The 20,102-nt window shown below is 29.5% G+C and overlaps 1 protein-coding gene across 3 annotated transcripts in view; it reads left to right on the forward strand.

Moving 5' to 3' along the window:
• The window catches only part of LOC129957042 (partitioning defective 3 homolog), a 67,074-nt gene that overhangs the window by 18,331 nt on the left and 28,641 nt on the right, over positions 1-20,102 (forward strand). Inside the window, exon 1 of one of the 3 annotated variants that reach the window (XM_056069164.1) lies at positions 15,169-15,369. The exons of the other annotated variants lie outside the window; for them this stretch is intronic. Coding sequence (XP_055925139.1) covers positions 15,289-15,369 — 81 coding nt within the window. The 5' untranslated portion in view covers positions 15,169-15,288. Of the gene's footprint in view, positions 1-15,168; positions 15,370-20,102 lie in introns of those variants that run through there. 3 annotated transcript variants of the gene reach the window in all.

Raw genomic sequence — 20,102 nt, forward strand, 5'->3', positions numbered from 1 at the left:
AAAAAAGGTTGAAATTAGCGTGAAATCTTAAACACAAATTTTGCTTTCGATCAATTTCTATTTTTTGCTTTGATTCTATTTTTAGCGTATCCTTACATTTAATTTTGATTGGATATATGCTAAACGTACCAATTTTATAAAGGCTGTTAAATGTCAATAATAATTTAATAATCAATATTTCTGTCGATATTTCTATTTTCTATGAAGAATTACTTAATAATGTAATTTGAAGGTTAGATATTCTATTATCTTGACTAAGCCATCAAAATTACATTATCTGCTTTACGGAAGAAATTAACAAATTCGAATATGCAAGACATTCTTTGGGATAACACCTTTATTAGAGAGTATGTAAGAAGGTTTTTGGAAGACCACTTCCACTGGTTTTTCCTGAACTTTACCCCTTACGTGATTTTTAAAGTTGCATTATATTAGCAAAAAAAAAAAAAAAAAAAAAAAAAATCAACTGCTGAGATCCCCCCCCCCCAATTCGCAAATAATATCATTTGTCACGATTGAAATGTTAGGAGTCAGAGGATTGCTTAATAAGATTTTATCCAAAGGATATTATTGACCTACTGACGTCGGCTAGTTGGTAAATAGAGATTATGCCATAGAGACCAAAATTACTTGTTTAATGATGCCATTGATGTTCTCCGGTTGTATTTTCTATTGTCTTTATAATTCCGGTGATTAAAAATTAAAAAAAGAAATAATAAACGACTGTCATTCATATTTTTGGACTGGAGAAACGATTGCGTATTATTCAAAATAAGTTCTGCCAATTTTAATTAGTATTTCCTTACATAATTATCGTTCTGTACTAAAAATAAAAAAGAATGTATGCATTGGCGCTCGACAAGACAAAGAATTAGCTCATTCTAAAATTAAAAAAATTGACCCATATATACTTGGGAAAGTAAGATGTGCACATTGTAATATTTTTTTTTTTGTAATTTTAATTAAAAATTAAAGGAAATTTTATCATTTTCCCGCGATAACTTCCAAAATTATTTTGCCCAAAATTATCTTTACACTATTTTAAACTGTAAAAAAATTACCTGCTTATGATGCTATATTAATTGTGTAGTTTCATCCCAAAAATGAATTTTTAAATTATAACAATACACAGAGAGTTACAATACAATTTAAACAATTTATGTTGGATTAGAGTTGAATAATTATATTATCACAAAAGCAACTATCGCAAAACATAATGTGCAATTAGAAGCTACACTATCCGGACAGCTACATTTTAATGACACTATGACGTCATGAGACTTGATTGCATTAGGATGGTTTGTTGACATCTAATTAACATGAAAGAATTAAAAAAAGAGGTCTTTAATATATTTAACAATTTAATGCTTAAAAAAATGCCGGCGTCCTGGCCTACGGGTAGCGCGTCTTCCCCGTGATCTAGCACAACCCCCGATAGACATAATATAGATCTCTAACGGGGGTCGTGGATCTAGGCGTTCCTGGTTCGGACATGGTTGTTTTCTTCTTTGTATTCTCTGTGAGGTGCGTGAATGAGCCCCCCCCCCCCATGTAAAAAGGGGTTGTGCAAGGTTGTGTTTTATTTTCATTTGAGCTAGAAGTCAGACTTCTGCCTTCGGGTGCTCAGGGGTCTTTACCTTCAGAAGCTACTGCGCAGTAATTTGGCTGAATATAGACACACGACAAAAAAAAAAATCTTAAAAATACTCTGTTAGGGAAATTATAAACATCAAATTATGTTTCGCATATTCAATGGATAGAAGCATTGCCAATATATCTGACGAGGCAGCTGGTTGGTAAAGCCGACTTTCAGTAATAAATTAACGTTGACTATTGCTGGCGAAAAATTGAATACATTAATGGAAGGCAGCAATGTATATGCATTTATAGAAGCGCAGTACTAAACATTCATCAAACAAAGTATGCTTCTTTGTTGTGTGCCAGCTATTAGTTCTTTTGTTCCAGTAACATTAATTGCAGGTAGGTATTAAATGAATCGTAAGTGCTTCTTGAATTACGAAAGTGCTATCTTGTTTCGATCTTAGTTTCGTTACTATTATTTATCATAAGTCCTAAAACATTCATATATTGAAATCAGACGAGTACCGAGATGAAGTTGGTTAATTTCATCTGTTTACTTTTCATTTGTTATGTAAATTATTAAGTGGCAAAGAATAAAAAATAAAATTGAATTTGAAAGTCATCTTTACTTTTTTGTTTACAAAGTTTACAGATGAAAGTAGAAAATTGACCGTATTGAACCCAAGGTTTTCATGAAATTCGAAATTGCAAATATCCACTCAAAAAAGGAAATGATGCTGATGAAATTTATGGCTTCATTACTAGAATTGTTAATTTTTAAAAAAAATTTTTGGGCTAAATCTGCTAACTATTGGTTGTCTGTCGATCTGTCTATTTGTGCGTGATACAATTTCTCACTTTATTTCATGAAATTTAATAATTGGAAGCATATGCCTAAATGCAAGATTAAAGGGAATGAAAGCTTGTTCCACTTTTTAAGAACATCTTGTGTCTATATATGTATATAATATATAATACGACTATGATAGGTAAGAATTTGTAAAAATTATCCCATAGTTGTTTTTTGAGAACATTTCAATAACTAATTTTCCCTACAAGGAATCTACCTAACACTGCTCTTTTAAACAATGTAATTTCTCTTCGTTTAAAAGTTTTTTAATGTCTACTTAGAATTAATAAATATCTTTGAAAAAATAAGACTTATAAATATCATTATTTTATTGATTTCATTTCAATCCACGTTAATAAATTTGACAGGACTTCAATGTATTCAGGAACTGTTTCATATATACTTCAAAGTAACCTATGAAAATTACTTTGTATGTACTTTGTGTTAAAATTTTACAACTGTTATTCCATTTAACAAGAGTCAACAACGGTTATTCTATGCAACAAAAGTTACAAAATTTTGATACTGCTTGAAATCAAAATGACTAATAAAATGATATTTAATCGAACAAAGAGAGGTCCTGTTTCAACTCGACTGTTTGACATTTCGTCTGTTTGCTTATAAATTGCTGTTGTGCAATCGAGTCCAAATGCGTCGCTCGGATTACTTCGGATTGGATATGAATCGTCTTAAAATTAAAAAAAATAATGCATGTATTAGGTTGTATTTTTAAATTCCTTTACAAGATAATGACCGTTTTTCATGGTTTGACGAATTAGGCATTATTTAACATTTTGCTAAAATCAAATCATGAAATTATATAATTTATTAATAATGATAAAATCTGCCACTTGTCACAAATGTTTATGAAAGCAAATACTTTTTTGGATGCGAAGTCTACTGTTCGTTTCAGTAACTCCTGTCTATCAGTTTTGTATTATTCTATTTCGCAGGTGGGTTGATTATACGCTTGATGAATGTTTTCCGGCATTCTCCTTACATTTTGTTAACCTCATTTTTTTTCTCTTTTATATATTCTTTTACAATATTGATAGTTTTGTATCGTTCTATTTTGTTTTATATCGAAACTTTTGTAATGTTTCTGTATGTTATTTGATAGGGGGGAAAAATGTGTATCTTCTTTGCCTCTCATCGCACTCTTATGTAGACCGAAGCAGAATGGTGCATGTTCAATGTGCGGTGTATTTCCGTATCTTAAAATAGACAGTAGTTAGCTTTAGTTTTTGTTTTACAAGTATCGTTTGTGGAAGTTCAAGCAACTGTATGGATGTGAATTTTTCATATTAGGTAGGCAGTATCCAGAAAATATGTTTTATATTAGTTGGCAATAAGTGAAGGCAGTTTCAAACCAGATGGGAGCGGTTTCTCATATGGCTTGACTCAATCGGTGGTTGCAGGTGTTGCTTAATTTGCTGTTATATTTTGATTTTATTTACACTTTTATACTGTATTTTCATTTGCGTAAAGTACGTTATGAGTCTAAGTTGGACATTAAGAGAGACGACTGCAGGCTAACAAAAAGCGCGCAAATTGAAATCGCAATATATATATATATATATATATATATATATATATATATAATATGTGTGTGTGTTACCGTTAAAGTATGAAATCCGTTAATTTATAGAATACTTAGTTATTCCATGAAATAACTGATCGCGTCCGTTAAAGTGTAAAACTCTCTTGTATTTCATGGTTTAACTAGTTATTTCATAGAATAACGATCTGCAGCCCGTTAAAGTGTAAAATAATCTATATCATATATCTCGCACGACAAATACATTTACCTTCCACCCCTACTACTTTTAGGTGCTGGTCAGGGATTTAAAAAATGTTCGTGTAAAACCCAGTGTGTCAACAAAAAAATGTTTTTGTTTTAGAAATAATGTTCTTTGTAATTCCAAGTGTCATTATAGTAATCCTTGTTGTAACAAATGATTTTATAGTACGTTTCCATAAATACTATTTATACGCTGCATAAATTAGATAAATTGCTTCTTTTTCATTTTAATTGTCTATCATTAGTTTAATTCCATTTTAGATACATTGTTTATTTTACACTTTAACTGTCTATCATTAGTTAATGTATAGAATACCTAGTTATTTCATAAAATAACTAGTTAAAGTGTCAAATTAATAACATATTACACACTTTAACGGACACGATCAGTTATTTCATGGAATAACTAGGTATTCTATGAAATAACTGCATTATATACTTTAACGGTAACATATATATAAACTTCATTTGAATATATAAAGAAGTCTTATACAAAAAATTATTGTTAAGAAGTGTTATATTAAAAAATAACAATAATAATAATCAGCACATGCATCATATCTTCTCATAATGTTGGAATTAATGTTAATATTTTTAATTAAAACTAACCGGGGTAGAGATAACATTTCAAATGCAAGAAATGAAGTCCTATGAAGTATTTTTCATACAGAAAGATTTATCAGATTTAATATTTCTGCCCAATTTCGTGTTTCTTAAACGTAGGATGATTTCGGAAAACATAAATATCTTTATTTTTCTAGCGTAACAACATTTACAGTGCACTCGATGTTTGCAATAAGGAAAAAATTAAGAATTAAAAGCTTCTGGCTTGGAGGTAGACAGGAATTACTGAAAAAAATCCAGTTCCGCTGTAGGGTGTCTGAAATTCCATTCTTAATTAAAAAACGACTTTTCCCAGTTAAGAAATCCGATTTGAGAATTACTTGATTCCTATTTCGAAAGCAAATATCGTTCCTCTGATGTTTTTAACCTGTTAAAACTCGTCATAGGTTGTGTGAATTTAAAATCTATATCAGGGTTGGCATTTTGACCTTAACTTTATTTTTGACCGTATTTTACCTTTGTTTTTAATTTACTTTTAAAGAATTTTAATATCACTTTTTAAAAATGTTATGCTTTTTTGTTACGAACATTTCATGTTATATTATTCAAAAAATTTGTCTGGCCTCGACATTAATTATGAAAATGTATCTAAGGTGAATTTTATTCATGTATTTGCATACAATGAAAGTGTTTTGTAGAAGCATTAGAAATGCCTATATCTGTAATTGAAATCCCTTCCTTTTCTGGTTGTAGAACACTTTTTGACCTTTTTGTATGTGGAGGGGTGGGTAAGTAATTTCTCATTTTAATAAACGTTGTTTTCGCACATAGCATTTATTGAAATGCCTAATCCAAAAATTAGATTTAAAAAAGTTTTTATTTATAAATCTAATAATACTCTAACGATTTGTTCTTGCAAATCGTTGTAGATATAGAGAATCTTTCGAAGATAAATAGAACTACGCATCCTTTCGTTCTTGGTTTAAATGGAGTAAACAACATCAAAACTAAGGAAAATGTATTTTTAACAATTTAAGAAGTACTACCCTCTTTCTTACCCGTTGCATCTTGTTTAAGGGAAAAAAGAAGTTTCATGTATTAATTACTTAGTACATCACGTATCAGGAATCCACAGTTTCGAAACAGTGAGCAAAAACTTACTTCATAGCGAGAATTTCGGGGAAAATATGTTGGAAACTTTTCCATCGATAGAAAATAAACTTTTTTTTTCTTTTATATACTACTAAATTAGATGTTACAAAAAAAAAAAAAAAAAAAAAAAAAATTTAGCTGCAAATCTTTAAAATCGAGATTAATGTCAAATATTATTAGTATTAATATTTGAAAGGAGATTTATCATGTGGGCATGCGTATATATATAATATGAAACTATCAGATATACCCTGTGTTGGTGTGTATAAAAATTTCTTTTTTACTTAAATTTAAATTAAATGAATTCTTATGAAACCTTCACTAAAATCTTTCTTTTGCTGTAGTATATATATTAAACTTGAAGTGTTTATAGCCATAATAAAGCTACAAGAATCAAATAACAAATCAGCTGTTGGTTTCTATGCTATTTAAATGTTATATGAAAAAGCATTAAGACTCAATGAAATGCCAACGTTCATTTCAGACGTATCTTTAAGAAATATTTATTTTTAATGTGATATTTATTTATATAAACTATTATAATACACAAAATTCTCTTATCGTCTGCGATGTCTTATTTTAAATTAATATTTGCATTTTATCGAAATAAATGAGCAAATAAATAAATCGCAGCATTCCTTGAAAAATTGTGCATTGTCAAATTACCCGAAGCTGATACGCATAAAAAAATTAACTGAGACTTTGCTGTTTTTCTGCAATGACTTTGGAGCAAATTATTTTACATCCTAAAATTTGAAATTTTACCTTATCAGTAATACTATATTCCTATCTGTTCAATTTCCCCCCCCCCCCTTCAATTGTTATTCATTTTTTATATATATAAATTTAACTCAGACCAGTGTTGAAATAGGTAACAATAAGGCTTATCTTTTATACCACTATTTTTTGAAATTTGTTTCGTATCTTTTTGGCAAATCTTTTTTTTAAATTGGTTATAAAGTACCTATTTAATGGTTCCCGAAAGAAATGATATACCATTCAGTTTCAAGCTATAGCATATGATCTAGGCTCAAGTGCAGTCAATTAATTGTTATAATGTAATAAAAAGATTGTGTGTATTATAATTTATATGTAATTTGTTTTATTTTAAAGATATTATGCACAAATGTATTTTAATTCCGAGCAACGACAGACTCCTCAGCTAGTGCTTCAATAATAATAATAATAATAAAAAAAAAATCATAGCAAAAATTAGTTATTAGATCAAATTGATGTTGTCGGCTAAATAATGAGCGCCATATGCGGAATACTCGATAGAATGAATAAATGCATTTTTTTTAAAAAAAAAAAAAACATATATATGATTAAAAAAATTAATGTTAAATAACGATTAAAAAAAGATAATGATGATGATGATGAAACGATATATTTATATAAAAATGATACTTAAACATTTAATCCCTCATCTGTCAATTTATTTTTAATTAAAATTTAAATGTCATTTCCACCAAACGATTTGTAGGAAAAAAATATCATTTTTTTAAACAGCCGACGAAAGCTAACTTTTTCATACATTATAAATAATTATTTTTAAAGAATAATACAAAATCTAATTAAATATTGGTTGCAAATATATATAATATTTAATATTCATTATTATAATTTATCTAATTTCAAAAAATGATCTTTACATGGAAATATAAATTTTAATTAATAAAAATATTTTATAATTTTTGTGAATTCTTCATTAAATCTGCTTTTTTTCTTCATAGTGTTTGTAAGAAAACATTTGAAAAATATCTGTAATGCAATTCGGATTTCGATTACGTACGAGTTATTTATATGGACTATGAGTTTTAAATACACTGGTTAGAAAAATGTTGAAAATCGAAAATAAATGCACGTTTAAAATATGATTAGTTGACATTTTTGGAATGCTGGACAACAACATATTTATTATTTTAAATGACATTCCATGACTCTTGTTAGAACTATTTTAAAATGTTTTATATCAAATACGATAATCTCGCTATGCACAAACATTGGTTATGCGCATAGTTTGCGTTCTTTTAAGGTATTAAAATATAGGATTTATTTGAAATTTTCTGTTGAGCACTGTCATAATTTTATGGCATTTTTATGAAACAAATTCATTTGGTCTCATAATTTTTTTTAATGTTGCAGCTCATTATTATAATAATCGAGAAACTGTGTTTCTTTCCTTCTCGTTCGAAACCTTCCTCCGTTTCTGCTGTAGCCAAAGTCTGATAAAATGATAATTATATCAAATAGGGAAATAATTAGCAATTGTTAAATATCAATAGTATCAGTATTAACATTCGGTATTAAATAATCAGCATTTGTTTTTATGTTGTTAATATAACGTCATTATAGAGCCATAACATTTATTACCGATTTTCTCTTTGCTAAAAACTTCTCAATTTTTAAAGGAAACCAGTCTGAAATCCATTGTGGTTTGTAAAAGAGTTAAATATCAAATGGGAATTTATTGAATATTAAAACTGCAGCTAAGTTGGGAGCGTTTTGCATTACCATCCATATATTTAAAATTGTACAGAAAAACTAATCAGTCAGTCCTTCGGCCATGGAACCACAGCCGAGAGTGAGATTTAACCAATTTTTGTTTCATATTAAAGTTCTTATAATGCTTGAACCTTTGATACGCCATTAGTGGTTTTTCATCTCCCCATTATCTTAAAGTTTTGAAATATACCAAAGACTTTGGAAGAGTCTTCAACCTTAACAACTGGTTCAATATCGTCAATTTGCTGATTGTGAATATTGTATGTTTATTGTGTAAGCACCATTTAAAATTGTACATTCTTTTATTACAATAAGATGCAATTCATCAAAGTTGATTATGATTGGCTTGCAGCTTGTGAATTTATATTATTAAATTCTCAAGTTGTGCAAACTGAAAATATCTTGTCTCTTGTTCTATTGCCATGTTCTTTTTCCTTCTAACAGATTTTCAATAGATTACAATTTACACGAAGGCTGCGGTGGCCTGGGGTAATGTCACGGTTTAGGGACTGGAGGTTTGCAAATTCGAGTTCCGATTCCACAACAGAATCGTCGTGCATGTTAAATTCGTCGGGCCCAAATATCTTCTCGTTTGTGTAGCGTAGAAGCTTGGCGCGGAGGGTACCTGCTCAGGCATCGTCCTTGTCATCTGACAACGCCGTTTAAAATTAACGCCGTCCAAAAATAACCGTAGTGTTGGAAAAATAGGATGTTAATATAACTAAACTGAGCAATTGACAGGCAAACTGGAATAGATTCCATTGTGCTTGTGTGTTCTAAAATTCGAGCTTGTCTATCATGCTCTCTAAGTTGGAAGGATTTCTGTTCCAATACACAGAATTTCCTCTCCCAACAGTTGTTGTTTCTTTCGAATACCTTATTTTTCTCTTTCATCGAGAGATGCACAGTTTGCATGCTCATTTTTAGAAAAGTACATGAAGCGTAAAAGGTTGAGAACCTCTGATCTGTGAATAAGTCGCACCAACTAAGCTCTATTAAGGCGAGTCTGCTGCGTTGAAATGTGTTTTTCTAGTTCTCCGTTTTTATTTTCCTGCCTGTTGTTAATGGATTGTATGATTTATTGCAACCTCTCACACTTAACGCATTTTGTGGATTGGGTACTTGGGTAGTGTTGTTGTACCCTTTGTATAAAGAGACATTCTAATAGATAAGAGGATGTCTCCCGATCATGAATTTCTATCGAAAGATTTTGTAATTTGAAACTGAAGAAAGTTTTTTTTTTGGGGGGGGGGGGAGCAAGACAAAATATGTAAAATTGACGCGGAACATTTTTGAAACAGGTAGAGCTAAATTTATAATTATTAGAAAATTTCAAATCTATATATAATGATTAATGGGTATTTTTTTTCTTTCCCTTCTATAAAAGTCTATATTGATGAATTTTGAAAATATTTTTTCAAAATAAGAAAGTTTCGAAGATAATTAAAATTTCAATTAATTAATTTTGTTATTTTACCTCGATATTTTCTGAAAATGATTACTATCATTTTAAACTTATCTATTTTTAATGTTTGCCGTTCAGTTTTCAACCTCTTTATAATCTTGACAATTAAAACGAGAATATTTTCCATTGTTTTAATAATAAAAAAATAGTAATTGCAATTTTTCATCAAATTGTTAGGAGATATGTAACATTATTTTCTAACGCTATTAAAGCTTTGGTTAAAAAAAGTTAGCTTTAATACGTTTAATTATAAATATTTTCACTTACTCGTATTTTGATGTTATATACTTTTTAAAATATGTTTCTGAATCCAAGCTGAATGAATGAAATAATTTTTATTTCATTTGCTAAGCTTCGTATTGTGAGCTATTTTCTAACATCCATCTTCAAACTACATTTTACTTCTTATATACCAGATATACAAAGAGAAAGTATTGTAATCGTCAAATAATTCGAATTCAAGATTTTGCCGTATCTCCACATTTAAGACCTCTCAGAGTCCGAAGACCATATTTTTGAAATTATCTCTGAACGCGATAACTTAAAAACGCTTTGAACTAGACGGGTGAAATTTTGTATGTAGTCCTTACACCAAATTTGTAGATTTCCATCCAATTTTGAACGAAATCCATTCTAGGAAAGTGTTTGCCCGTCTGTCCAAATATAAATCAACACGATAACTACAAAACGAAGAGAACTAAATGAAGTTTGGTAAGCATTCAAAATATAATTACTTATCAAATTTGAAACCAATGCTGTCAAGGGGCTGAAAGTCTATCGGTCTGTAGAATGCTTATAAACGCAATAAATTAAAAAAAAAATTAGGTTAATTAAATTTGGCTCACAATTTTAGCATCTGAAATATAAATCGTTATCAAAGTTGAAACCAGATCCGTTAAGAAGTTGTCTGTTTGTTGGCTTGCGATTTCTAATACGATAACTCAAAAACGCTATGATTTGAGTAAATCAAATATGTTTATTTTCAACTTCAATTATAGTTTCGTGTCAAATTTTGGTTTCAGTTAGTTTGAAAAAATGCAACAATTCGAAGATATTTTGTTGTCTATTAATCGTTTCTTCGGCGATTAATCGCTAAAGATCGCACGCTAATAGGCTCTTTCATAATCAACTTTCGCAAACCGCATGTGGTTAATATTACTTCTTTCATTGTAGTCTTCTTTCATTGTAAAAGTAATGATTGACGGTTTGTTCATATTCGATTGATAGTAATGCTTATTTTGCCATTGAAAATTTTAATACCAGTCATGTCACAACTTTTTTAACTTATAGAATAGAAATATTTCTCTTCGGAAATCGCAGAAATATTTTTCAATTCCCTGCTCTTTTATATGCGACATTTTTGAAAGAAGAATAAATTTAAATGTGACAAATGATATTTTGCTCTAAAAAAAACATTTGCTCTAAAAAAAGATGTGTATCGAAATCGTTTTTAAAATGTGCAAATACTCTTTTTAAAATCGTTTGCCTGAGCGAGGTAAGAATATAATCGTTCATAATCTAGTATTTCCTTTTGTAATTCAGTATTTATCATATTACGCATTGTCACTTATATGGGTTTGAGAAATGGTGACCTGATGATAAGGATTCATTGTCAAGTTTCGAAACTATTTCATCAAAGATCCATTTTTTTATGAGTTTGGTGAATATTGCATTCTTCATATTGGCTAGTCTGAGTGTTCATATTAGCGTGGCAGGAAAGTTTGGAAAGTAGGGTGAATGCGCAAGTATAGTCATCTTTATCTGGTCAGATTTCGAAATGACGATATCTTTTAAATTCTTCAATTTTAGTGCTGAAAAATAATTTAGTATTCTTGTCGTTTTCCGTATTATCCTGGAACTAAGATTTCTTTTTATTTAGTTAGATGACTTTTTTTTTATTTATGTTTATTAATGCATCAGTTGTGTGTTCCATTTTTCTGCCTATATGTGCACATATCATCATCATGAGAAATTTCGGATCGAAAATAGTTCCTAAAATTTACTCAGATTTAAAAAGAATTCGAGTGAAAAAAATTTTTAAAGACATCATTTAATCGTTTATTATTTTTTACAAATATTAATTATATTCTTTATGCGATAAGACATTAGTTTTTTTTAAAGTGTTTCTGTATGATCAATTTTTATTAGAAGCAGTTATGAAAATTACTGGACAATAATTTAAGAATAAAGTGTTTTAAAAGAAACAGAAAACATTTCGATAATTTTGTAAGTAAAATAATGTTTTCAATATATTATTGGATTTTATTTTAACTCTGTGAATATATTAAAATAGTGTAATTATGATGTTTTCAAATATTGCGACATATTATTTCGTGACGCTGGCCTTTTATTTAAACTATTGTTTGCAAAATTCGATAAATTTGGCTTGTTATTCCATGTTTATTATTAGTTGTGTGATCGAAATCTATGAATATCATTGTTTTATTTACTAATCCTTAAAGGAATAATTCTTAAGCCTTTTATTAAAATGATGAATTTCAGTATCGCGTGTGTCATAATTGTCTCTTGGGAATTCTATTTCACTCAAAGAAAATATTTTAATAAAAGCTCTTTTATGCAATGAATTTATACAAGATATAAATTTAAAATAACAACCTTTTTTATTTTTGTCTATTTTTTAAGGTCTAATGACGAAACATATCATTCGTAGAATTAACTCGATATATTTTAAAAAATAATAAAAGCAACAGGCAGCATGCCAAAAATTTAATTACTATACATTACTGGTAGTTTCTTCTTTTTAAAAAATATTTTTATCAGCTAATAAACACTTATATATGGAATTTGCTCTTTTTCTGTGAATGAAAGTGTATAATTTTATTTAAAATAAAGTATACTCAAAACTTATAATTTTCAAAAGTCATCTTTCAAAATGATATTTTTGAATATTTCGCATTAAACTGTATTTTCATTACATCGAAATCATTATGACATTAAAAAAAGGCCTTAAAATTTTGAAACGATGAAAATTTTCATTGTGCCTTATTATCGCATTTTAAATAAGAGTGCGGTAATATTAATAGAATGCGTTTGATTCTAGTTCTGCTAAAGTAAGAAAATTAGTTGAAAAAATTAAACTTGACTAAAAATAATTCTTAAATACATAATCTAGCCAAAAATTAATCAGGAAGAATCCCCCTCCCCCTTGTATGGGGAAAATACTTCTAGCTTAAATGATGTACAAATTCGCTTTTATTACTATCGCTTTAATAATATAAATAAAGAATATAACTATCATGTAAAGAATTTATCGTCTGCTCTTTTAACAGAAGATATATTATGTATTTGTGTGTGTGTGTGTGTGTGTGTGTGTGTGTGTGTGTGTGTGTGTGTGTGTGTGTGTGTGTGTGTGTGTGTGTGTGTGTGTGTGTGTGTGTGTGTGTGTGTGTGTGTGTGTGTGTGTGTGTGTGTGTGTGTGTGTGTGTGTGTGTGTAACTTTAAAAAAATTGTATATATATTTTAATAATACTTCAAAAATAAGCAAAACAATTTAGACATTTAATGTGGAAAAATATATTAAATAATGGGTGGATTAATAATTCACTAGCATTTTTATGATCGAATTTTAAAATGCATGCAGAAATAAAATACATTGACAAATATATATTCTTAGTACTTTGAACCAGAATTTAATAATTTGTTTGTTCGTGCATTTTTTTAAATTATTGATTTTCGTGCATTTACTATTCCATTCAACATTAAAATGTTACTGTTAAATAGAAGAAGAAGAAAAAAGGGGGTTGAGGGTAGCATTTTCAACACGTGCGTATTTTTATTTAACCGAAATATGAAGACCGCGGAAGCTTGAAATGTGTGCCGTGTATGGAGAAGAACCAAAAGTCTCAAAACACTGCCTGCCATTAATTTTTGTGCTTTATTGAATTCGATTGTCCCAACCTCTTCAAATAACCAGTGAAATTTTTTTTAAAGAAATTTAAAATGTTTGAAGTAAATTTGAATTATATTTATGAATTCAATTATGTTATTCCATCCAGTAATACTGAGAGACAATTCTGAATAATAATTAGACAGTTTCCTTTAATTTTTAAGTCTTAAACCTCATAAGATAAATCGTCTGCTCTTAAAATAAAATAATTCTAAATCGTCCTCATCTTTAAAGCAATATTTATTTGCATATTTCTACTGGTATGTTTCGAATTAAAATTGGATCGAATGGAATCTGAATGAGAGCTGGAGAACTCAATCGTTAAACCCGAATCTGCGACCTGATTTTCATCAATTGTCCCAATTGTGAACTTTCTTGTAAACAGTTGACGGGAAATATTTGAATTTAAATTTTTAATTAATTGTTAACCCGAGAAAAAGACACCAGTTTACATTCATATTCTTCCTACGTAATTGTTGCTTTTTTTTTTTTTTTTTTTTTTTGTTCCTTTTCCTTTGCATTGACTGTGAGGATTTAATTCATGGGAAGAAAAGCCTTATGAAAAGTATCAACTCTGGGAGAGAAAAGAAGAAAAAAAATGAACTCTTTCATAATTATGTTCTTAATCATGATGCATTGAAAAATTTTCAGGCTAGCTTTAGACATATTACTACTGCATACTTGAAATGTGGTTTTGTTGTATCTTCCTACATTTGAAAGAGGGAATCCAAGCATGCAGTAATTATGTATATCTTTAGTTAAGTCATTAATACTTTATGTGAAAGTCCCGTTTAATCCTCCGATATACATTCTTTTAACCTTACTTGCATAATTCTATATAAATGAGGATAAAGAATATAGAAAAAATATTTTTAAACTTTTAATTATGATTAACTTTATATAGAATTTCAAATTTCATTGCTGAAACTTTGTAAGTAAATGTAATTAAATAGCAGTTAAAGTAGTAAATATTAAATAATGCAAATATGTGTCAACGTGCATTGTAGATGGAAAAAAATGAATGGCTATTCAATATTTTTTATTATTTCTGTTGGCTTAGCCATTGATATATCAACTATAAAGTTTTTTTTTTTTTTTTATTCGAAGGATGATGGGGTTGATTGAACGCAAATTTAGACCCCCTGCCCACACTGCTTCCCCTCAGACTACATTTCCGTATTCTTATCACTCCACGTGGTTTACGTGATCTGACCCGAAACTGTAATTCGTCCTTGTAGGCGACCACGAATAACCGGCTCGCTCGCTATTTGGCGATGTTTTTTCCTCCTCTTGGCTCCCATTGCGATCATTTTTTCCTGCTTTCCTTTCTTCTGCTGCTTGCTATCCGTCAACCCTTCCAAATTCATTGACGACTAGAGTGTGTGGCTGTTGTCGCAGCAGTTATCGCTGACGATGGCCTATCATTCGGATGCCCAGGAATGACTTAGCGACGGCCGGACACTATGTCCGAAACGCTCGGCCGGATATTGGGACACGCTAGGAAATACAGTTTTCGTAAAGCGGAGCAGAAATATAAAGTCGGGGTAGGTGTTTCTCTCTTGTCATCTATCTCACTGCTGTTGTGTCGTACGTGTCTTTTTGTGTAGTCTAATTAGGTATTGGTATTAAGGGCGTTACAATTTAATTGCTGACTCCTACTTCTTAGAATGATTTTGCATTTTTAAATGCATAATTTTGGTGTCGAAAAAAGTTGGTATTTATTTCAAAATCTGCCTCATATTCAGAATATTCTGTACTGTTTTTGTTTTTTTTAAATTTCATTTTAAACTTTTCACTTTTAAAATTTGTTTAATGTTCGTAATTTATACCTCATGAATATCATTGGATTATTTGCAAGATAAAACTTGAGAGGGAAATGAATTTGTTTACGTTTAAATTTTTATTCAGATTAATTCTACTCATTTTAACCATAATTAATGAAAATTAGTACACGTATTTAAATATCTTCTGTTTTAAGATAAGTATATCATTTTTATCTTGGAGAAATTAGGGAAACGACTAAAGTAAACAATTCTTTGTTTGACTTCAGAAATTCTTCGAAGCCCCCCCCCCTTTTTTTTTTCTTTTTTACTACTGTGAAATGAAAGAAATGTGTGCATATAACAATAATAATAATTTTAAAAAAAACTTATTTATTACTTTAAGATTATTTTTACTATTATTTCTAATGACAATAACAACTATAAAAAAATATTGACATTAAGTTGCAAGATGGCTGAAGTCTTTTTTTCATTCCTTTTTAATATGATTAATTTTTGCCGTCTGTTTAAAGAATCGAATTGTTGCGTTGCTGTCATAAAGGAAATGACTCTCTTTTTCGAAACTGATTTAATCTTTATTGTTTTGCGGATACCATAGGAATTTTTCGTTATCATACTGCCGATAGATGCAACATTTACGTATTTGTTCTTGTTTATTATCTAATAAATTCCTTTACAGTTATCAAAGTTGATTTGTGGACATTAAAAAAACATAGAAACATGGCTCTTATTGGTTACCATTCCGATATACTTGTTTACTTAAAGATGGCTAAGTTTCCAAGATTTAGATAGTTGTACAATAAGGTCTGGCTTAGATGAAATATTCTCCCGCAAACGATATTTTCCTTTAAAACGTAATGTAACGCTATCACAATTTTTTGCATTATGAAATGCGTAATGTAGTTGTTGCCAGAATGCATAACTTTTAAAAAACGATCTCATGTAAAATAGTTTCATAAGACTATTGTTGCCAACAATAGGACCAATTTTCTTTATCGGACTTAGGCATCAATTATTCTGGGTCGCGAGTTCTTTTCCCTTAGAATTTTTAAAGACCATATCGCAAATGTGCCCAATTTTACCGAGTGATCTTAATATTGAATAGTCTGATGCTGCATAATTTAAAAGTTGTAGCATGCTAATTTGTTCTAAATGTATTTTTAAAATTCCTTACTTATTTTCATTACAAATTAATGCGATTTTTAAAAGTGTAGGAAGATAGCAGTAACTCATAAAATCTCATAATATCTTATATGCTTTTGTATTTTTAGATTTTGAAAGATCTCTGAAGAAAATTTACCATATGTCATTTAGAAAAGGCTTATTTTAAAATGCAAATATTTTTATGTTTTCAATAATTTTATTCCAAGTTTCAATATTTGAACAGATTTCTTACGGTAGCTATTTCATGAGCGTGACTATGTAGTCAGACTTGTCTGCATGCCTATTTAGAATAAATATTTCAAGAATTGGCACAGAAAGGAAAAAAAAAAAAAAAAAAAAACACTCTTTCTGTAAACTAGATTGATCATTTTTATAAGAAACCTTTTACAGTTTAACTTCATACGCTCACAATCTACAAATATTAATGCATTCATTTTTTCAGTTTTGAAATAATAGATATATTTATTTTTAAATGCATATATTTCCAGTATTCCCATTTTTTACTTCCATTACAACAGTATTTTTGTGTTAAAAAAAGGAAAGAGAGAGAGAGAAAAAAAAAAGTGAGATATTACATACTCATTTCAAACTTTTGAAAAAACTAAAAACATAAGCTAGATACATTGCGTTTAACACACCCACACATTTTTTTAAAAGTATTTTTATGATTTTTATATTTATAGCAAATATAAATATTTCATTTCATAAATTTTATATGTTATTTTCACAATATAATATTTTAGTGCTCTTTGAGATAGCGGAATTTTATCATGACTTTTCAACTGAAGGAATTCGTCATTCGATTTCCTTCCGAATTTTTTACGAGATTCCCATTTATATGTAAAGGTATCAGTTGGAAGCAAAATTGGTAAGAGAGGGAGAGAGGCTTTAGATAATAATTAATAGTACTGGTTAATAAATTATAAAGTAATATTTTAAAATGGTGTGGAGAGTAGGATTGAAGATAATGTTTTTAAACTTGTGTTCTTTAAATGTGTTTGGGATTTTAGGGGAACCTTAAAGCCCAAGAAGCCTTGCGCCAAATCAGTATTTTAATCCTTCTTAAAAGGAAGCCTTTTGCATGCTTAAGCGTATCTAAAAAAGCGATCGCGTAAGGTTGTCTTCACTATATTCTTGATAGCATTTTTATTTAATATTTTAATCTACGCTTGATTAATCTGGAACAACTTTTAAATATGGGTTCTGACATCAAACGGGATAATCTAAACAGACTGGATACGGTTCTTGATGATTTTTCATTATAAATAAGCAAAAATGTTCAATTAAATCAACTGTAACCTAAATATTTTATTAAAATTAACCGCATTTCATTCATTCGTAATTCATTTTATAACATTTTATTTGCTTATTTGCTCAGATTTTTATAAAATTAGAACTGAAGAAATATTTTTTGTAAATAAATAGGATCGCAATTTTTTATTTTTAATCTTTTGAGGGATTTCTACCCAAGCATATTATATTGTTTTTTGTATTTATTAAAACAACATTTATTTATTTGTTACTTTAATTACAGATTATATATATAGTTATATAACGAATTTTTCTACTACTGTGTTGTTTGATTCCCCTCGCATTGAGCTTTAAGTGATTTTCCATGTCTTTCTCGCTGCGGTATGTCGTCTTTGATACGTCTTCGTGTAAACAAGTTGTTTTAAAACTTGTTTTATTTTTGTAAAAGTGCTCATTGCATCGTAGTCGGTATTTACATTTAATCTTTTTCGTGTGATTACTTAACCGAAGATTAAATAACTCCAGCAGTGGGTGAATCTTGTTATAGCTTTTTAAGGTCAAACATTTGATGGTTTAGAACGTCCTCTTTTGGCGGGCGTTACCGAGAAACCTTCTGTAGGTACCGTCCCAGAATCCTCTCCTCTCAAGGTCGAAAGAGAGAAGACCTCAATAAATACTCTTGGCATTGTTATAGAAAAGGGCATTTAAATAATGTTTAAAATTCTTTGACGGATGGCCGAAGCCACATTGTCTTGTGACATGCTCAATTAAATCGAGTCATTGAAACGAGCTAATTGTTGCGTCTGTGTCGCGAAGGGTTTAGAGGATAGTTAAGGTCACAGTTTGGATAGTTAATATCTTAATTTGCATCTTAGGTGGGTGCTTATTTAGGGTGTGACATATTTTCAATAGAGTAATGCTAATTATGGTGAGTAAGACATTATAATATGCTATGTGCAATATGGTTCCCAATTTTTGATATTTTGTGAAGTTTAAAGGAAAATAAAAGCATAATAGCTATTAAAAACTAATAATATAGAAAGCAGATTTCATAACATAATTATTCCATGAATTCTTAACGAATATTTCTGAGCACATTTTCTTACTTTTCCCTCCCGATATTGAGGGTTTTTTTCCTTGTATACGAATTAAAATATTGTAACTGTCCAAAAAATTCGTACGTGAGAATTGGACGAGTCCCCACGTTCTTCTGAGTTCCCTTTAGAATGGAAGACATATTTTTGGAACTACGTCTGTCTATTCGTTTGTTTGTGAACTCGTTAATGTTTTGGACTTATGTTATATGCTTCAAATTTTGAACGGAATCCATTCTGAAAGTCTGTCTGCCCGAATTTAAGTTAGCACAGTAAATAACAAAACAAAAGCGAGGTGGGTGAATAAAATTTGGTATACAGATTTGGCATTTAGGATATAGATACTTATCAAATTTAGAATCAAATCCGTCAAGGGATTGACTGTCTGTCAGTCTTCACTTACATAAGCATGAAATTGCAATAACTCAAAATTCACTTGTTTGCTTTCTGTGTCATATTTTGGTTTTAATTCGTCGGGAAGTAAGCGCCCAAAATATATATTCGGTTTTCGTGTACCTTTGTATTAACTGCATCCCAGTAATTGATCGCCAAAGATCGCACGCTAATAGGGCTTTTCGTAGCTGTTGTTCGCCAATAGTCCCAGTAATTGATCGTCAAAGATCGAACGCTAATAGGGCTTTTCATAGCCGTTGTTCGCCAATAGTCCCAGTAATTGATCGTCAAAGATCGCACGCTAATAGGGCTTTTCGTAACTGTTGTTCGCCAATAGCGTATGATTAATAATGCACATTTATTAGAGAGTATGCAAGAATGTTTCAGGGGGATTCACTCCTGCTGCTTTAATAACGAATTGATATAGCTGCGTATCTCATAATTCTATGCAAGTATGTTCTTTTAAAATTCTGAAATAGAGCTATTTGGTTGTTCATGTTGATGATTTATATTTAGTTTACCTGAACAGTGTTATCTGTTTTTCTGATTTTTTTTATTTAATATATTGAAGGTATGTTTTCTCTTCGGTTGTTT

Source organism: Argiope bruennichi, chromosome 11 (genome assembly GCF_947563725.1).
Source record: "Argiope bruennichi chromosome 11, qqArgBrue1.1, whole genome shotgun sequence".
Classification (NCBI taxonomy): domain Eukaryota; kingdom Metazoa; phylum Arthropoda; class Arachnida; order Araneae; family Araneidae; genus Argiope; species Argiope bruennichi.